At 30.7% G+C, this 17,578-nt stretch overlaps 1 protein-coding gene across 1 annotated transcript; it reads right to left on the bottom strand.

Annotated features, from left to right (window-relative positions):
- Positions 1–803: 803 nt before the first annotated feature.
- On the bottom strand, positions 804–6,056 carry LOC147809412 (uncharacterized). Its single transcript, XM_087162797.1, has one exon. It carries the CDS (start codon positions 6,054–6,056, stop codon positions 804–806), a length of 5,253 nt encoding a protein of 1,750 aa, XP_087018923.1.
- Positions 6,057–17,578: the final 11,522 nt, after the last annotated feature.

The raw sequence follows: 17,578 nt of genomic DNA, 5'->3' as shown, positions 1-17,578 counted from the left end.
TGGGTTACCCTGTTTTCAATCTTAATTTCAAAACCAATTTAAGAATGTTAAAGTTTCAATCAAAACAGCATAAAGCAGTGCTTAAATTTCAAGACATATTTTTGCTACATTTTTATCGAATATTCCATAAAAGTTCTAAAGTTCTAACACCATCCATAGGATGGTGTTTTTTACACTAGGGAGCGCTGCAAGCTCGGGACTGCCTAAATTTCCGGGTTACTGTTTCAGTTGTATTTTAAAGCCATTTGGCATCATTGTGTTTTGAGATTCTTGCAAACAATGTATTTGATTACTTATTACTTATGTTTACAATGCTCACAATACTTGTAAATTGCAGCAAACAAATAAATTTCACGGACGCCTTTTTAATGTTATTCAAATGAACTACTAGTTCTACAGATGAATAAACAGATACAAATTAAAACTTAATAAACATTTATTAATTCTAAAGCAATCTCAATTTAGTGATATTTTCAAAACCTAACTAATTCGAACACTAAATAATCAACACAAAACATTTCAAGAAGGTTGCCAACATAAAAACCAAAGTTAAAGAATAAAAATTAAATGAAAGCAGCAGCAGTCAGAGTCACGTGACACCAACTATAAAAACATATTACAATCTCTAACAATCTCTAACATACTCCCACCTTGCAAAGTTAGGCTTATTGAACTTTGCAACCAAAATTTTACGAAAGTTGGAACTACTCCCACCTTGCAAAGTTAGGCTTATTGAACTTTGCAACCAAAATTTTACGAAAGTTGGAACTTTAAACTACTAGAGCTAAAAATAAAAAGAATGCTCATAAGTCCAACCGAACAGGAACTTTGATGATTCTTCCCGACTTAGTTTTAGGAAAATAATTCACCTCTAAAGCTTCATTGTTTTCTACAAAATCGTCAGTCCTTCTAGCAGCTTTTAAGACCTCAATATCAGTTTTGGTAGACACTTCTAATGGGTAAAGCCTTTGAAATGGACGGATCCTTTCCCCCTTACTGGTCCTCAGTTTTGCAACTCTAGGAATACCATCTTTACCAGGAAAAATTTCTAAAATAACTCCAAGTGGCCAATCGATGCGACGGACATTGTTATGTCCTATTAACACAACATCACCAACGTCTAAAACGTTATTTCTTCTTACCCCTTTGTGGACTAAAAGAGCAAGGTATTCATTTCTGAATCTTTGTCTGAGATTTTCACGTAGCTTCTGTAAATACTTTATTCGTTTTATGAGGCAAGATCGGTCTACATTATCTAGATCTGGTGTTTCGCTGTTACCGCCACCGTGAATAAACATTTCGGGTGTCAACGGTACTAATTCATTTGGATTATCTTGTATGTAAGTGAGTGGCCTTGAATTTATTACTGACTCACAGTCACACAATATCGTGTAGAGTTCTTCGTAATCGATGGTATATTTCCCTAGAACTCGACGTAGCAGTTCTTTGAGCATTCTGACCATTCGCTCCCACCACCCACCCCACCATGCTGCGGTAGGTGGAATAAATTTCCAAGTGATTCTCTGAGCGGTTGAGTATGCGGCTATTTTGTCCCAATCTAATGCTTTCAATGCTCTGTTGGCTCCCACAAAATTTGTGCCGTTGTCGGAATAAAGGATTGAAATCCGGCCTCGTCTGGCAATGAATCGTCTGAGGGCTTGGATATAAGCATCTGTGGTGAGTGATTGTACCAGTTCAAAATGGACCGCTCGGTAAACGGCGCACGTAAATAAAACGATCCAAGCTTTTCCTTTTGACTTCAAGTAGAGAGGACCAGCATAATCTACACCACTTACCTCGAAGACTTTTGTCAAGGTAACTCTTTCTCTAGGCAGCGGAGCGAAGGGAACTTCAACTGGTTTAGATTTGAAACGCTTGCATGTCACGCATTTAGAAATGACATCTTTTACTAACTTTTTAGCCTTAAGAATCCAAAACTTCTCCCTAAGTCTGACAAGTACGATAGAAGAACCAGCATGCATTGATTTCTCATGCTCTTCTCGTATTAACTTCATAGCGAAACTATTACCAGGTAAAAGAATGGGAAATTTAAAATCTTCAGTTTCATCACTATTTACAAGTTTGGTTCTTATTCGCAGTAATCCCTTTTCATCTCTAAATGCTTGCATTTTGTTAAGAAACTTCTCATCTTGAAACACTTTTAATTGCATGGATTTGAGCACTTGAGTTTCTGCTTCTTTGAATTCTTCATAGCTCAAGTTACCTTTTAATTTATTTTCATGTGATGTGTTATGTATGAAACGAAGAATCCATGACACCACTCTGATGTTTCTACTGTAAGAGGAAAAATGATCGCTCCATATTTCTGTAACTTCAATATTTACAATTGAAGATACGATCGTTCTTCTTTTTTCTCTAATCACTTCTTCTTCATTGACATCTTCCTCTGAGTCGTTAGTTGGCCATTCACGGGATGGAAGGTACAACCAACAGGGACCCTCCCACCATTTTGACTGGCACAATTGCTTAGCTGAACAACCTCTACTTGGCCGATCCGCGGGATTCAAGGATCCAGGTACATGTCTCCATGCTTGAACTGGTGTCAGTTTCCTAATTTCTTGAACACGGTTCTGTACGAATACACCCCACGTTTCTTCTCTTTTCAACCAAGCTAACACTGTGGTGGAATCTGTCCAAAAATACACATTGTGGGTTTTAAACTCTTTTCGTACCTCAGTGGATAGACGAGCAGATATTGTGGCACCAAGAAGTTCTAATCTTGCAATTGTTGTCTCTTTTTTCCCACAAGGGGCAATTCTTGTTTTACTTTGTACCAGCTGTACATAAACATTAGTCATATAACAAACTCGCAGAAAGACTACTGCCGAATAGGCATACTTGCTTGCATCACAAAAAAAATGAAGTGAAATATTTTCAACTCCCTTATCGCAGTGCAACCATCTTGCTACCTTCACATTCTTCAAACATTCAAGCTCATTTAACCATCTTAGAAATTCTTCGCCCGTTTTTTGATCAACTTCAGCGTCCCAACCAATTTTAGACTTCCACAAATTTTGTAACAAAAGTTTTGGACGCATCATCACTGGGCAGGTTATCCCTATGGGATCAAAAACTTTGTGTGAAGCTGATAAAATATTTCGCTTTGTGATCACTTCATTCTTTGTTTCATTAACATCAGGAATATTTATGGAAAGAGTATCACTTTGTCTGTCCCATATCATTCCTAGAATGTTTGTTGACCTTACAGTGGATTCAGCGGGACTAGTGAACTCCCACCCTCTTAAATCAAATTTTCTTTCAGCCATAATTTCTGTGGCAACTTCAATAAACTGTTCTAACTCTTGCTCAGTTTCAACACTAACTAAACAATTATCTACATAAAAACTGAGTAGCAGTTGGCGGATAATGCCTTCAGGATATCTTCCATTTTCTTGTGTGGCTTCATCTAGTTTGTTTTCTAAGTGGTATCGTATGGTTGACGCAAGCAAAAAGGGACTACAAGAAACACCGAAGACAACTCTTCGATGACGGTAATGTTTGAGCTCACCTTGTTCGTCGTGCCATAGAAAACGTAGAAAATCTCTATCTGGCTTATGGAGACCTATTTGCAAAAAAGCTTTGCGTATATCTGCTGTTATGCCGAACTTATGGAGGCGAAATCTTGTCATTATGGAAGGAATTAATTCGATCAAATTTAGGCCCTTTTCAACACAGTCATTAAGACTGGGATGTCCCTTTTGTTTAGACGAAGCATTAAACACCGGCCTAATCTTTGTTGTACTGTTCTCCTTCACTACGTGACGATGTGGCATATAGTGACAAGTCAATTTCAGTTCTTCTACAGGAACTTCTTCGATGATGCCTTCTCGTTCCCATTCTTTGAAAACATTTCCATATTCCTCAAACAAATTTTCTGCTTTAAGCTTCCGAGTTGTTACTTGCAACCCTTTTAGTGCTAAATTAAAATTGTCGGGCAAAGGCAAATGTACGTCAAGCCAAGGTAGACTAACAAGGAAACGTTGATCTTCAACTTTAACAGTCTTTAAGAAATGATCTACCGAAGCGTTATAAAGTTCTTTATTAGTCTCCTGTTCTGATGGATCCTGTATCCCTATGGTATCCAATGTCCACATATCTGATATATCCATTTCTTTCACTAAAAGAGAAGTTACCAACATAGAATTGCATAAAGATGTATCGCTTTCAGGCACTTTTCCCGACAAAGTCCAACCAAGTAAAGTTTCTATGGCGACAAGTCCACAAGTTAATACTTTACGCTGACCTGTCATAAGCTTCCCTATCACGTCAGCTCCAAGAAGTACTTGTACAGGTTGCAATTCATTACCAATATCTGATAAAGTAATCTTCATTTCCTGAAGCTCCTTGATCCACGGACCTGAAGTTACAGGTGTAATGTTATCACATATAGAAGACTGATCCAAAGCTTCCATGTTACAAGTTATGCTGCTTTTAGGATTTCTTAATCGAATTCTATAACATGTGTGTTCATACTTATCAGAGTTAATACCACCAAATAAAGAATGTATAAGTGTTTCTTTTCTTACCGGAGTATATCCCATTTGTTCCACGAGACTTTTCAAAATATACGTTTTTTGGGATCCGGAATCTAATACAGCTCTCACTAGAATTTCCTTGTTATCTGAAACCAGTTTGATTTTTAATGTCTGAAGAAACACTTTGGGACCATAAGTAATGTTAGACATGTTAATCTCAGAACTTTCACATTTCTCACCACTTTCTCCTGATTCTTTACCTCGGGTATCTAGCTTCTCACACATAAGTGGCACATGTCTTTTACCGCATACAATACATTTGATAAACATTTTGCACTTACGTACTGGATGACCAGGATTCAAACACGCAAAACAACACTGGTTTTTCCTTACTATATCTTGTCTCTCGGCAAAACTCATCCTTTGAGCGGTGAAACAGTCTGAGCTGGAGTGTTTTCCAGAACAAAAAACACATAATTTCTTTACCTCTTTTGAAGCCGCAGTAAGTAAATTGGCAGCTGTAGGCACTCTACCTGAAATCAAAGGCTTTCCTTTTTTCTTAAAAGTTTGGCGATTTTCACTTGAACCCAAACCAAACCCAGCCATGGCTAAATTTATTCTTTCCTCTCCTTCAGTTTCGGTTTTCAGGAAATTCATCAAATTGTTCAGTCGTTCTTTAGCATCAGTTGAAGCTGCGTAAGAAGGACTTCTGTTCCATGCTTTCAGGAACTCTTCTTGAAAACAAGATTCAACCATTGGATAAAGTATTGAAGCACATTTATCAGTTGTTACTCCTAGTGTCTCTAATGCTCTAAGGTACGATTCAAGCTTATCATAGAGAGAAGTCATTAAAATTTTTTCATTTTTCTGAACCGAAATTATTAATCTTAATAGTTCGCGAACATAAACTTCTACCAAAAGTTCATCTCTTCCAAACCGAGCTTTCAGACTATCAATTACCTTGGCGTAGTTAGCTCCGGTTGGCGGAAAGCTCTCTACAACTTCTCGCGCTCTAGATCCGCTTATAGTAGCTTGAATAAGGTACTGAAATTTATTTTCAGGAGCAATATCTACATCTTGATGAATCTGTTGGAATTGGCTCCAAAAAGGTAACCATTCCTTGATATCCCCACTGAATTGTCGAAACTCTAATTTGGGTAAATTAAATTTCCTCCTAGCACTAGTAATTATAGAATTTTCGGACTCACCTGCTATTGCCACTGGCGAGTTTACTTGAATTCGCGCCAACTCCAGTTCATGTAATCTTATTCTTTCCCGTTCTTCATATTGCTTTTGCTTTTCATCACATTCTAACTGTTTTTGCTTTTCTTCATATTCTAATCGTTTTTGATCCGCCTCTGCCAATTCTTTATGCTTCCGGTCACTAACAGTTGTTACCAAAATATCTTCAACAAACTGTGGATCTTCGGAATACTGCTTACTTTTCAAAATTGCTTCTTTCAGTTCCGATATTGTGACCTTTTGTGGTAATGTTGCGCCAATTTCTTCAGCGACGAACAACAAATCTTCTTTTTTAAATCCTTTTGCTGCTTGAAACATTGTTTCGAATCGGAAAAAATGTCCTGTCACGGACGCCAGAAAATGTAAATTGCAGCAAACAAATAAATTTCACGGACGCCTTTTTAATGTTATTCAAATGAACTACTAGTTCTACAGATGAATAAACAGATACAAATTAAAACTTAATAAACATTTATTAATTCTAAAGCAATCTCAATTTAGTGATATTTTCAAAACCTAACTAATTCGAACACTAAATAATCAACACAAAACATTTCAAGAAGGTTGCCAACATAAAAACCAAAGTTAAAGAATAAAAATTAAATGAAAGCAGCAGCAGTCAGAGTCACGTGACACCAACTATAAAAACATATTACAATCTCTAACAATCTCTAACAATACTTGTGTTTACAATACTAAAAGTGTTAACACTAACGTAAGATGGTGCACAGCTTGCAACACGAACAAACAGTAATAAACAAATGGAAAGAGGCCAAATCAAGACTGCCAAAAAAGCGAGTTATTCAAAATCTAGCAACCATGTCACCTTTTTAAATAATAAATAACAAAATAACTAAAGCACATTTTCACTCCAAACTCCCCAGAATAACATAATAACATTAATATCTTATGAAAGACGGCAGATTTGAGCTCAGAAATTATCTAATTTATTTCTTTTATTGAAAACAAAATTATCCATTTGAAAACATCGCCTATCAGAATAACATGTAGTAAGCAGCTGCAAACTTTTTAACCGGAACTAGAGTAGGTCCCGAGCTCGAGATTGTTATTGTTTACATTTCTACTGAAAACACCATCCATTCGCAATACAACGCTTGAGTACGCCCTCTAGCGGAGCCTTATCAGGCATTTAGTTCTACCATAATCCTTGGCCACCAAAATTAAAGCCATAATCATTGGCAAAGTCAAACGTCATTTTCTTAGTAGAAAAATTTCCCTAAGGAAAAGGCAGAAGAATTTGAAAAACGACCCAGTACATTGGTAAATCTTTCAGAAACAGAACGCTCCCAACATTTCAAGAAATTTCTTAATAATTTTTACTTTTCTATTATATCAACAAACTTTTTATTTTATTTTTTATTTCATTTCCAATGGCAGATTATAGACAGCATACATAAACATCGAATAAAAATAAGAACAGAAACTAAAGATTCCGCAACGAAGTCTATTAATCACAACATGTCTATAGCTTCCCAATAGCATTCAGTGATAGAATTCTTGCAAAGTGCAGAGCAACGGAGAAGGTGCGTAGAGTCCTCACCAGAACTGCAAAGAGTGCATACCGGGGAAGGAACGATACCAAATCTAGACAGACAGTCGTGACCGGTGGCCAAGCGGAATTATCAAAAAACTTGCAACCGATAATTTCCATACTCTAACAGATGTGTGTAGTACGGTATAATCCATTTTTTTTTTTTGTCTTCAATTCATTTCAAATTAAAATGTAGTTAACATTTCTTACTTTATTCCGATTGATAGATATGATTTCAGAACGTGCAGAACTGTAACGTCCGTTACAACAGTTCACTTCCTTATCCATTGACCAATTGCAGCTCATTGATGAAAGTTGAATAATTAAATATGAAGCCCTTAAATTCGTAATGTATTGGGGGAAAAAATTAACGTATTGTGAAAATATTAGCAGCAAAATAATTTTTTTAAGCTGATGAATAACGTAATTATTTATGATTTACTCAAATTAGAAATTTTATTCTGTAAAATGGAAATTTCGCCTCTCCCAAAAATATAAGTCTGGGCACTAGGACTGGGCGATATTAGAAATTATATATCGTGATATATCGTCAGTTTTGCATCGCGATATAGCGATGTATCGCGATATAGTATTTTTGAATTTCATTTACTTTAAGGCACAGAAAGTCAGATTTCTATCAAGACTTCATACGCATATTGCTTTAAATCAATTTATAAATTTGAAAATATATACGTTTTGCTAAAGAAAGATATTAAATAAATTGACTAAGATGTACAAATCTTACTTAAAATATTTATTGAAAAAATGTGTGTAGATACAGAATGAAATATTTGCACTTCCTTATCGTTTATAAGGTATAAGCAGTCTTAATTTAAGTTAACCCCTAAAACACCCTTAATGAAAAAAAATATTGTTATTAAACAAAAGCTGATTTTAAAATTTCAAAATATATTTTAATTAAAATAAAAGTTAGATTGACTAAAAGCCGAAGTTTAAAATTAAAAATGTTCGAATTTTAAACTAAAAAGTAAACATAAGATTTGTAATAATTTCTTAAAATTTTCGTTCTCTGAAAGATTTCTCAGTTTAAAAATAAAAAGGGAATTTTATAAAGATATCTAGCTGAAATTATTAAAAGAAAATTGAAAAAATTAAAAAAAAAGTTTGTTAAGAAATTCATTATACACTTAAAACAAAGTGTTAAAAATATTTTTTTTTTTTTTAAAAAAAGAAACTTTTTTTAACAAATCAATATTTGCTTGTACTATTATGCGTAAATAATTACAGAATTATTAAGTTCGATCGTAATGTTCAAATTCTTAATGAAGAAGTAAACACAAGTTTTGCTATATTTTCTAAAAATGATCACGCAAATAACAAAAGATTTCTTAGTTTAAAAATAAAAAAATAAATAAAAATGAAATTTATCAATATATTTACCTAACAGCATAGGAACAAAATTTAAAAAATAAGTTCGTTAAAAAATTATTTGTATGCTTAAAACAAAGAGCTAAATAAATTTTAGAAAAAAAATGCTTCTTAAACACTATTTTTATTATTATTTCATATAAATAATTAAATTAAATTAAATAATGACCGAATTATGAACGAAAAACAAAGTAAGGCAAAGTTTCTTAATTAAATTCTTAAAAATAAAAACAAAAGAATTGTGATATTCGGTAATATATTTAGCTAATTAACTAATAATATAAAACGAAAATTAAAAAAAAATAATGATTTTACTCTCTAATAAAACGAAGTAGTAATTGATAAAAAAAAAAAAAAAATGAATAAAATTCGCAAAACTTTTCAAATTCTTTTGAACAAATAAAGTTTATTGACTTATGTCCAAAAAATAAGTTTTGTTTTAACTTTATTTCTAAAAATAAAAACAACTCAAGATTTATAAATTTAAAATCAGTAATAGAAGCCCATTAAATTATTAGAAGTTTTATCCGAAAGGTTTTTAATAAATTAAAAGAAAGTAAAAAAATAACCTAACAAATTTATTTACTTTGCAATTTAATTCCTTATGGGTGCCTTAAATCAGATTTCCGATAATTTTCACATTTAAAAATATAAAAAAAGTTTTGTCAGAAAATAAATAAAAAACTTACCTAATTAATGAAGAAACTTTTCTTTATAAATTCTTTTCAATAATAGATTGCGTTCAGAACAAGGTTACGACGGCGATCACGAAGTTAATCCCATTGAAAATAATCTACAAGAAACGATTTCAAATCGCGAAGGTGCGAAAACGAACATGTGATATAACGATATAAGGTCTCAAAAGTAATTCTGATTCTACCGCTCGCGTATTGACAAAACATACCGTAGATTGTAAACGTGGCGATTGCAGGTGGAGTTGGCGATGGATTACGCGTAAATGTGGTGGGAGAACGAAATTACATTAACCTAAGCAGTGTAATTCGATATTTTCTTCTTCTCCTCGACTAGCCATTATGAATAAAAATAACTCATTAATTCCTTTTAGCAGAGAAAATAAAAAAGAAAATAACACCTTTTTATTGTCAGGATCACTTTACAAATACACTGTATTCATATTTTATTAAGCGCTATAATTTATATTTTATAAAACGATCTAGTTTTTTGATAAAACAGATTCAATTTTTTAATTTTTTTTACAAGAATTGTGTTTGTGAAGAAATAAAAATAATTTATTAATGAACCAATCACAAAAAATAACGTAACATTTTATTACTATGTTTTATTGAAACGCTATTTTGAAGAATTAATTCTATTTAACTTTTATTGTAAGAAAACATAACCTGTTTTATTTTAGTGATATTTTCTATGAAATCAATATTCTCTATAAAAGAATAATGTAAGCTTTTTTATAAAGATCATTTTTTTAGAAATTAACAAAGACATATTATTTACTAGAAAAAAAATAGAGTATTCAAAAATGTTATCACGCTTTAAAGTAATAGTTTCTTGTAAACGAAATAATCAATATTTTTAAAATAAAGTTTGAAAGCGTTTGTTTCATTACTAGAAGCATTCATTATAAAAAAAATATATATTAAATTACTTTTTTGCATAATTTTATGAAATAACTTTTTTTTGGAATGAGATGAGATTTTAAACTTTGTGAAAAATTGATTCAATTCCTTAATATATATAAAAGTCGGTAAATACTTCATTCATTATGGAGGTCATAGATAACTTGATACCTTTTCAATATAAGAATAATAAATGCAATTAATAGAAAATGCACAATTTTAAAAATATATTTTATTTACACGTATTGCGTACAGGTTATAATGCAACTATCATACGTAACATAAATTTATAGATTCCTAAATACTGTTATATGAGTTTGGTAATTAAAAATATAATTAAAAAATAACATAATTAAAAAATAACATAATTAAAAAAAATTTCAACCTTCAATTAATAACTTCCTGTTGTCATATATTAATAATAATTATAATTTTTAGCAACTTTTTTGGACACAAATTTTTAACTCTCGAACTTAATACTATCCTTTATATGAAAATATCAGAAAATTTATAAAAGAAAAACTATATTTTAAAATTGAGACATTGGCGACAACAGAGGTTAGATGTATGTGCTGAGTTTAAATAAATTACATGTTATAAAACTCACATTTAAGATTTAGATAAATTTATTATCAGGTCATAAGAGTGTTTTTTAATAAATAAATGTAGTGATTGTTTGATTTACAATTGTAAGGTCCCGAGTGTTTAATGTTAAGTTATACATTTCTTTAGAAATAATATTTGAAATATGCAAAGCAGGGCGGCATTCATTTCAACTTAAAAATCATCAACTTAACTTTCAATAACTATAGATAAATAAAAAACAAAAGTTTGATAAAAACTTTAAAAGAAATACTTTTAGAAAAATTCTTTCTAAATAATATTTAAAAAAAACACAATCACTTCGTCTAATGCCCTTACTTCAACCTCCTTCGAGTTATGCTTACTTTATAAATTTAATCTCAACTTTATTTTTCTTTTCACTTTTAAACTGTAAAAGACTTTTTCTCCATTTGTAAATTATGAATAAAGTTATTAATCTGATTGCGTAAACAGTTAATTTATTAAAATTGAACATTCTCAATTAATTCCTTTTAATAGTCATTTATATTATTAATAATAATTATTTGCACAAAATTATAATAGAGGAAAGTTTGATTAGAAATTTAAAAGTTCTTGCTACAATAATTAGGGAATTTCTATTGACAAATTCAAGTAATTTTTTTTCCGGAACAAAATGCATTTTTATTTAAAATGGAACGGTACTGACTTAACATTTATACGATAAAACACTCTCTAATCGCTAACACCGATGACAGGAAAAAAATTTCTTTTTTTTTTTTCTTTTCCACAAAAAGTTTAGAACTTAAAATGTTGTTCTTTCATTATAAAGCAATAGCATAATATTCTCGTATCATGTAAAACTTGATAACGAAGTTACTTATCTACCGTTTTACAGTTATAAAATGAAATGATTATTGAATTCTACTTGCATTTTAAAATGTCAATGTATCCATCGTTCAATGAATTTTACGATTATTTTTATAAAACTGTGTATAATGAACATTTCAACTAAAAAAATTAGTACAAAATAGCTGCTAATAATTCTCTTAAACATTTATAAATATTATACATTTATAAATTTCAGCTTTTCGCATTATTGCTAAATAACCTCTACGTCGAAAAATATTTAAGGAATTCCATAATAACTGAAAATTAAATAAAATTTAAAAAAAATTGTAAATGGTTATCGAGCAGAACCATTAAGTTTAATTAATGAATATAGAATTAGTAACAAAGTCACTGCTGAACAATAATTTTTTTTTTAATCTTTTAAGGCTACACAGTACCCTAAAATTCGCAAAAATATGCAAAAAAATATGTTTGCATTTTTGGGTGGCTAATGTGGTTGGGAAGCAAGTTGAAAAATTTTGCATCTGAGATCTAATTAGTTTTAGAGATATTAGGATTTTTCCGAGTTGTGTCAGACTCACAATTTGACAAGCGAGGGGGCGTGGTTAGTTTCGTTTTCTTTTAAATCAAATTTTAAAACTTTTTTTTTTCAAAAAAAGACTTATTTTATTTCGATGATTATTAATTTTCACTTTCTCCAAAAGTTATCAAATTTCACTTTCACTTCTAGAAGCATTGTTGTTTATTCATGTTCGGTGTTTGATGGATGCGTTCTAAAGTTGTGTTTTTACTAAATTTTTATTTATAAAAAGTCTTTTTTAAGACTAATATTTTTTAATTTATAAATACATTCGTAACAGAATATTTGTTATACTTGATTGACTGAATATTTATATAATTATGCTAGCTATTTCTTTAATCCTATTGCTTTGTTTGTCTAAACCAATGTTACGTGTATTTTAGCCGATACAGGTTACATATAAATTTTAAATGTGAAAAAATATAATACTATTAATATTCAAGTAAATTAGTGTTTTTGGACCAGCAATAAGTTTGTTTATAATATATTAAGAAAGTAGGACTGTACAAACATTTTTAGTTTTGGTTTTATGGTTCTCTTTACTTTAAATGTCATTTTCTCAGACTTTCTTTTTTGTTGATGCCACTGTTTTCGATTCCCTAAGGCTTTTTTCCCTTTAAAGATAAAGCCTTGAAATTTTTTGTAGAAACTTTTATGTATATACAGACCAAAAGTTAGTATGGATTTCAGTGTGAGATGTATACATTTTTTTTAATAAAAATTTGAAGTTGGAGTTTTTAGAATTTTCGGGTTTTCCACGTGTTTAATAACGATAAAAATAATTAAGATTCAACTAAGTATCAGAGCATCAAATCCATACTAACTTTTGTTCCTAATAATCTAAGATATTTATATTATTTAAAATAACTGAAAAATTTTGAAAATTAAAAAAGTTATAAAAATTTAAAAAAATCTTGAATTTTTTAAAAAAATTTAAATTTTTTAAATTGTTGTTTGTCGATTTCCCTTTTCTTTTTGAAAATCAGTTTAATAATATAATACAAATGAAAATCTATTATTACTTTTAATATTACAGGCCTTAAAAAATTTTTTTAAAAAACGGTACCGTGTAGCCTTAAGTAAACAAACTTTATTGTAATAATCATTTCATTATTAAGGATTAGAGGTTATTGTGTAATTATTAATTTTAATAAGTGGATGAGTAGGTAAAGAAGTTCACTACTCGAAATACGCGTATACATTTAATGAAAGTTATGAAAATACAGAAGGGGGCTATGGAGGTAATAATATATAAATTTTTTTTTATCTTAGTTTTATTACGATCTTCTAAAAAACACTAATAAACACAATTATGTCAACAAATACAAACGATTATGTCGGAGCTATAACAAAAAAATACGCTTTATATTTCATTTAATGCAGAAGAATCTAATGAAGATCAGCTTATTTGAAACTCTGAAATGTGACACCCATATATAACTTGGTGAATGATAGATACGTGATACCGAAAACAAAGCAAAAACATAAGCACACAGCTGTTTGGCGATTTGCGAGACGCTCCTTCAACGCCGATAGATATTTTCGCCAACCCCTTTACAATCTACGGTATGTTTTGTCAATACGCCTACCGCTCATCAGTCAAGGCCGTCTCAACATAACGAAACAATATCGTCTTCCACAGCGCGAGTTGGTATCGGAACGTAAGAGAAAGTCCTTGCGTGTATCGCTATATCGTTATATCGTCTTCTTCACTCGACGGCTTAAATCAGATTTCTAATGCATCGCTTGGAATGAAAGTTGCTGTATCGGTTTGCCGATATAGGCGTTAAATCGATATGTCGCGATATATCGATTTATAGCCCAGTCCTACTGGGCACTCCTGTATCCTTATCGGATAATTTTCTTCTTCTTTGTTATTGTTGTTAATTTACGTCGCACTAGAGCTGCACAATGGGCTATTGGCGACGGTCTGGGAAACACCCCGGAGGATGATCCGAAGACATGCCATCACAATTTTGATCCTCTGCGGAGGGGATGGCACCCCCGCTTCGGTAGCCCGACAACCTGCGCGCAAAGTCGAGCACTTTACGGCAGCACAGTTTAACGAGGACCAATACCGCACACCCTCGGTCCCTACGCAGACTGATCCAAGTGGTCACCCACCCGCACACTGACCGCAGCCAGTGATGCTTGACTTCGGTGATCTGCTGGGAACCGTGTCTCAACGATCAGTCCACTGCGGGACTCTTCTTTGAACAGTATTGTTCTTTTTGAATAGTAAAAAAGTAAAATACTCCGAAAATTCTGCCTTTCACTTTCCATGTTTGAAAGGGTACCAACCAAAAACCAATCCGTAGAACCTATCGAACTTTTTCAGAAGCAAACGTTGGCAAACTAGCTGTCAAACTGTATAATGATTATGTGGCTTAAGTGTGAAATTGGTAGTGAAAAAATGTAATTAAGTCCCTTGTTGGAGGAAAACAATTAAATTTTTATAACAATAACAATTAAATAGTTAATACAAACGATATTTTAAAATACGAAATCAGACATAAAAACGAACTTTCTCTGGATAAATATATAATTTTTTCGTTGTTGACGGATTTGGATTTCTGGTCCTCAAAACTAGGGGAGTAGCCGAAATTTGGGAACTAGAAAAATTGGAACCCCTAGTGTTGATTTTATTTTTCGCGTATACTGCCATATTTGAAATCTTTTCAAGCGAATTGAAAAAATTTTGCAAATAATTTCAAAATTCGTTTATCCAAAGATAATGACACGAAATTTTTTTTTTTTATTACTTATTTATTATTTTTTAATATTTTATTTAACAATGGCTGAAAATTTTTCGAATTGCCAGGTATTCAAATTTTTAAATTGTTTCAAAGTACGTTATTTTATATGGTAACGCGTAAAATTTAAACAAAATCGGTAAATAATTTCTGGGAAATCGAATTTTTTCAATTTAAATTCGATTTCTTACTAACTATTCTTCCTATTTCGTTTAAATTCTGTATTTTTTCACATTAAATTATATTTTTTAAAATGATCTAAAAATTTGTATACCTTACAATACAAAATTTTTCAGCCCATTACTAAATTAAGTATTAAAAAATAAATAAATACTTATTTAAGTTTTTTGTGAATAGATTTATCTTTGAATAAACGCTTTTTAAAAGTATGTGCAAAAGTGTTTCAGGTCGCTTAAAAAGTTTTCGAGATATGGTGAATAATTACGCAAAAAGTAAACTTATTAGGATATTTGTAGTTAGCCTCTCAAACCATTAAGATTGATTACTGACATTACTTAGTGGATAATTAATTAGAAAATTCTGATAATTATAAGCTATTAATGGTAAATTAGTGCACAGTTTCAATAATTAATATCTAATTCATTATAACACTTGAAAGAAATTTCTTAATTACTAAAATACAAGAATTTTATTTAAGGAGTCCAGTGTAACACTTTTAAAAAAATCTAATTTTACTCGAGAAAACGCCGAAACTACATTTTTAAAATCAATCAATGCACTTTATAATGTACCAGAGATCCAATTTACTTAAAAATGTATGAAAAATGCAAATAACACGTAGTTTAAAAAACTTTTACACTACGAGTCAAAAATATAAACAAATAAAAACGATCAATTAATTAAATTTGTAAAAATGATAAATATTTATTTTGAGACTTTAAAAAAAATGAAATTAGGTTTAATGTAAGTGAATAATAGGTTTGATTAGAGTGTGAGCATTTAAGATTTTGTATTAACATAATTAGCAATAGAGTTGTCACACAAATTGTAGATAATTAAATATTCTCCCATCTAAACTAGCATTTAAATTTGCTGTTGTGTTTAAGTGTTATGTTTTTGTGTCAAATTCCGTCATTTAGTTAATAGTAATTATTAAGCACATTTTAACCCCTTGAGTTCCAAAGATCACAAATTTTTACTAAAAAATTCGTTTGTTATGAAAAAAATGCTCTTCAGATTGTTTCTGTTTTATTTTAGAAAAACATACTTTATTTTGATCAATGATATTCCTCCGTAGTAAACTGACACCGAGTACTTTATCATAGCCAATTGAAAATATTACCTTTTAAATACGAAACTAGAAACGAAGTAACTTTGTGCATTAATTTTAGTTAATAATAATAAAAAGTAAAAAAATAAATGAAACGAAAACTTTCGAAGTTTAACATATTCAATAGCTGGTATTCGTGATTATATATATGTACATTATGTTATAATAAGTAAAGCAAATAGTTACGTCATAACATTAAGTTTTAATTTGAAATTTCTACTAGTTTTTCTTACTATACTTCAGCATATAAAAATACTCATGTTTCTAAGGGATTATTTATAATAATTAAATTTTGCAACTATTTTACTGTAATTAAGTACCGAAATGTAAAATATTAACTTTCAGAGAAAAAAGACTGATAAAATTATTCTCATTAAAAAAATATATATATGATGCCCAATTTATGATGCAATTTTCTCTTGGAAAAAATTTAATGCTTTCTTTACATTCAACTATGAAATTCTCTTTACACCTTTTTAACAAGGGACCTTTAAATTTTGCTGCAAAAGAAGAAGGGGGGGGGGGGGGGTAAAGAGCAGTAACACCAGCTTTAAGAGTAAATTTTTGCTGTTGCCTCTGATCATGCTAGTCTCCATAACATAGACGGTAAATATTTCAGAAAAAAGCTGGAATCCGGTCAAGGTTGATTTTGGTGGTCTTTCAAGATTTCCCCGTGATAATTTGTTTCTATTATAATGGCTTAGTAAGACGTTTAAATTACTTAAGGAAAGAAAAATAGCGAATACGATTTTGCTCTTTAGCCTACTTTGCTTTTTTTGGAGGAAAATAAAGTCTAATAAGTAAAAAAAGAGAAAAAAACATGTAATAGTCGAATTAGTCCTGGAACGGATTAATAAAAATGTAGCTTCGTTTTGGCCCCACTAAGAAATGAGGAGACAAATTTCTTTTTTCAAGAGGATTTTTCAATTTTTTTTTTAAACCATCAGATTATAAAACGAATGTTTCTCTTTTTTTAAATTATTTCTGCTAAATTATTAGTATTTTATAAAGAGAATTTTCTTTTTAATTTATCCATTCTTTAAACTCGCAATAAAGCTTAAAAATTATTTCCTTTCTTTGTGTTTTTCACACAAAATTTTTATTCGAAGTTTAAATCCGGACAAAGTAGCCCCAACTGACGATATTCATTGTGAATTACCCAGTAATACTGTAATTTATTTTGATTCTCACAAATGCTTTCCGTTAATCAATAGAAATGCACACAATATTTCTATAATAAATCTTATGTTTATCACCTGCGTATTCG

The sequence above is a fragment of the Parasteatoda tepidariorum genome, chromosome 5, assembly GCF_982258835.1.
Source record: "Parasteatoda tepidariorum strain Cologne lab strain chromosome 5, Ptep-v5.0, whole genome shotgun sequence".
NCBI lineage: Eukaryota > Metazoa > Arthropoda > Arachnida > Araneae > Theridiidae > Parasteatoda > Parasteatoda tepidariorum.
This window is presented reverse-complemented; position numbering and strand designations above follow the sequence as displayed.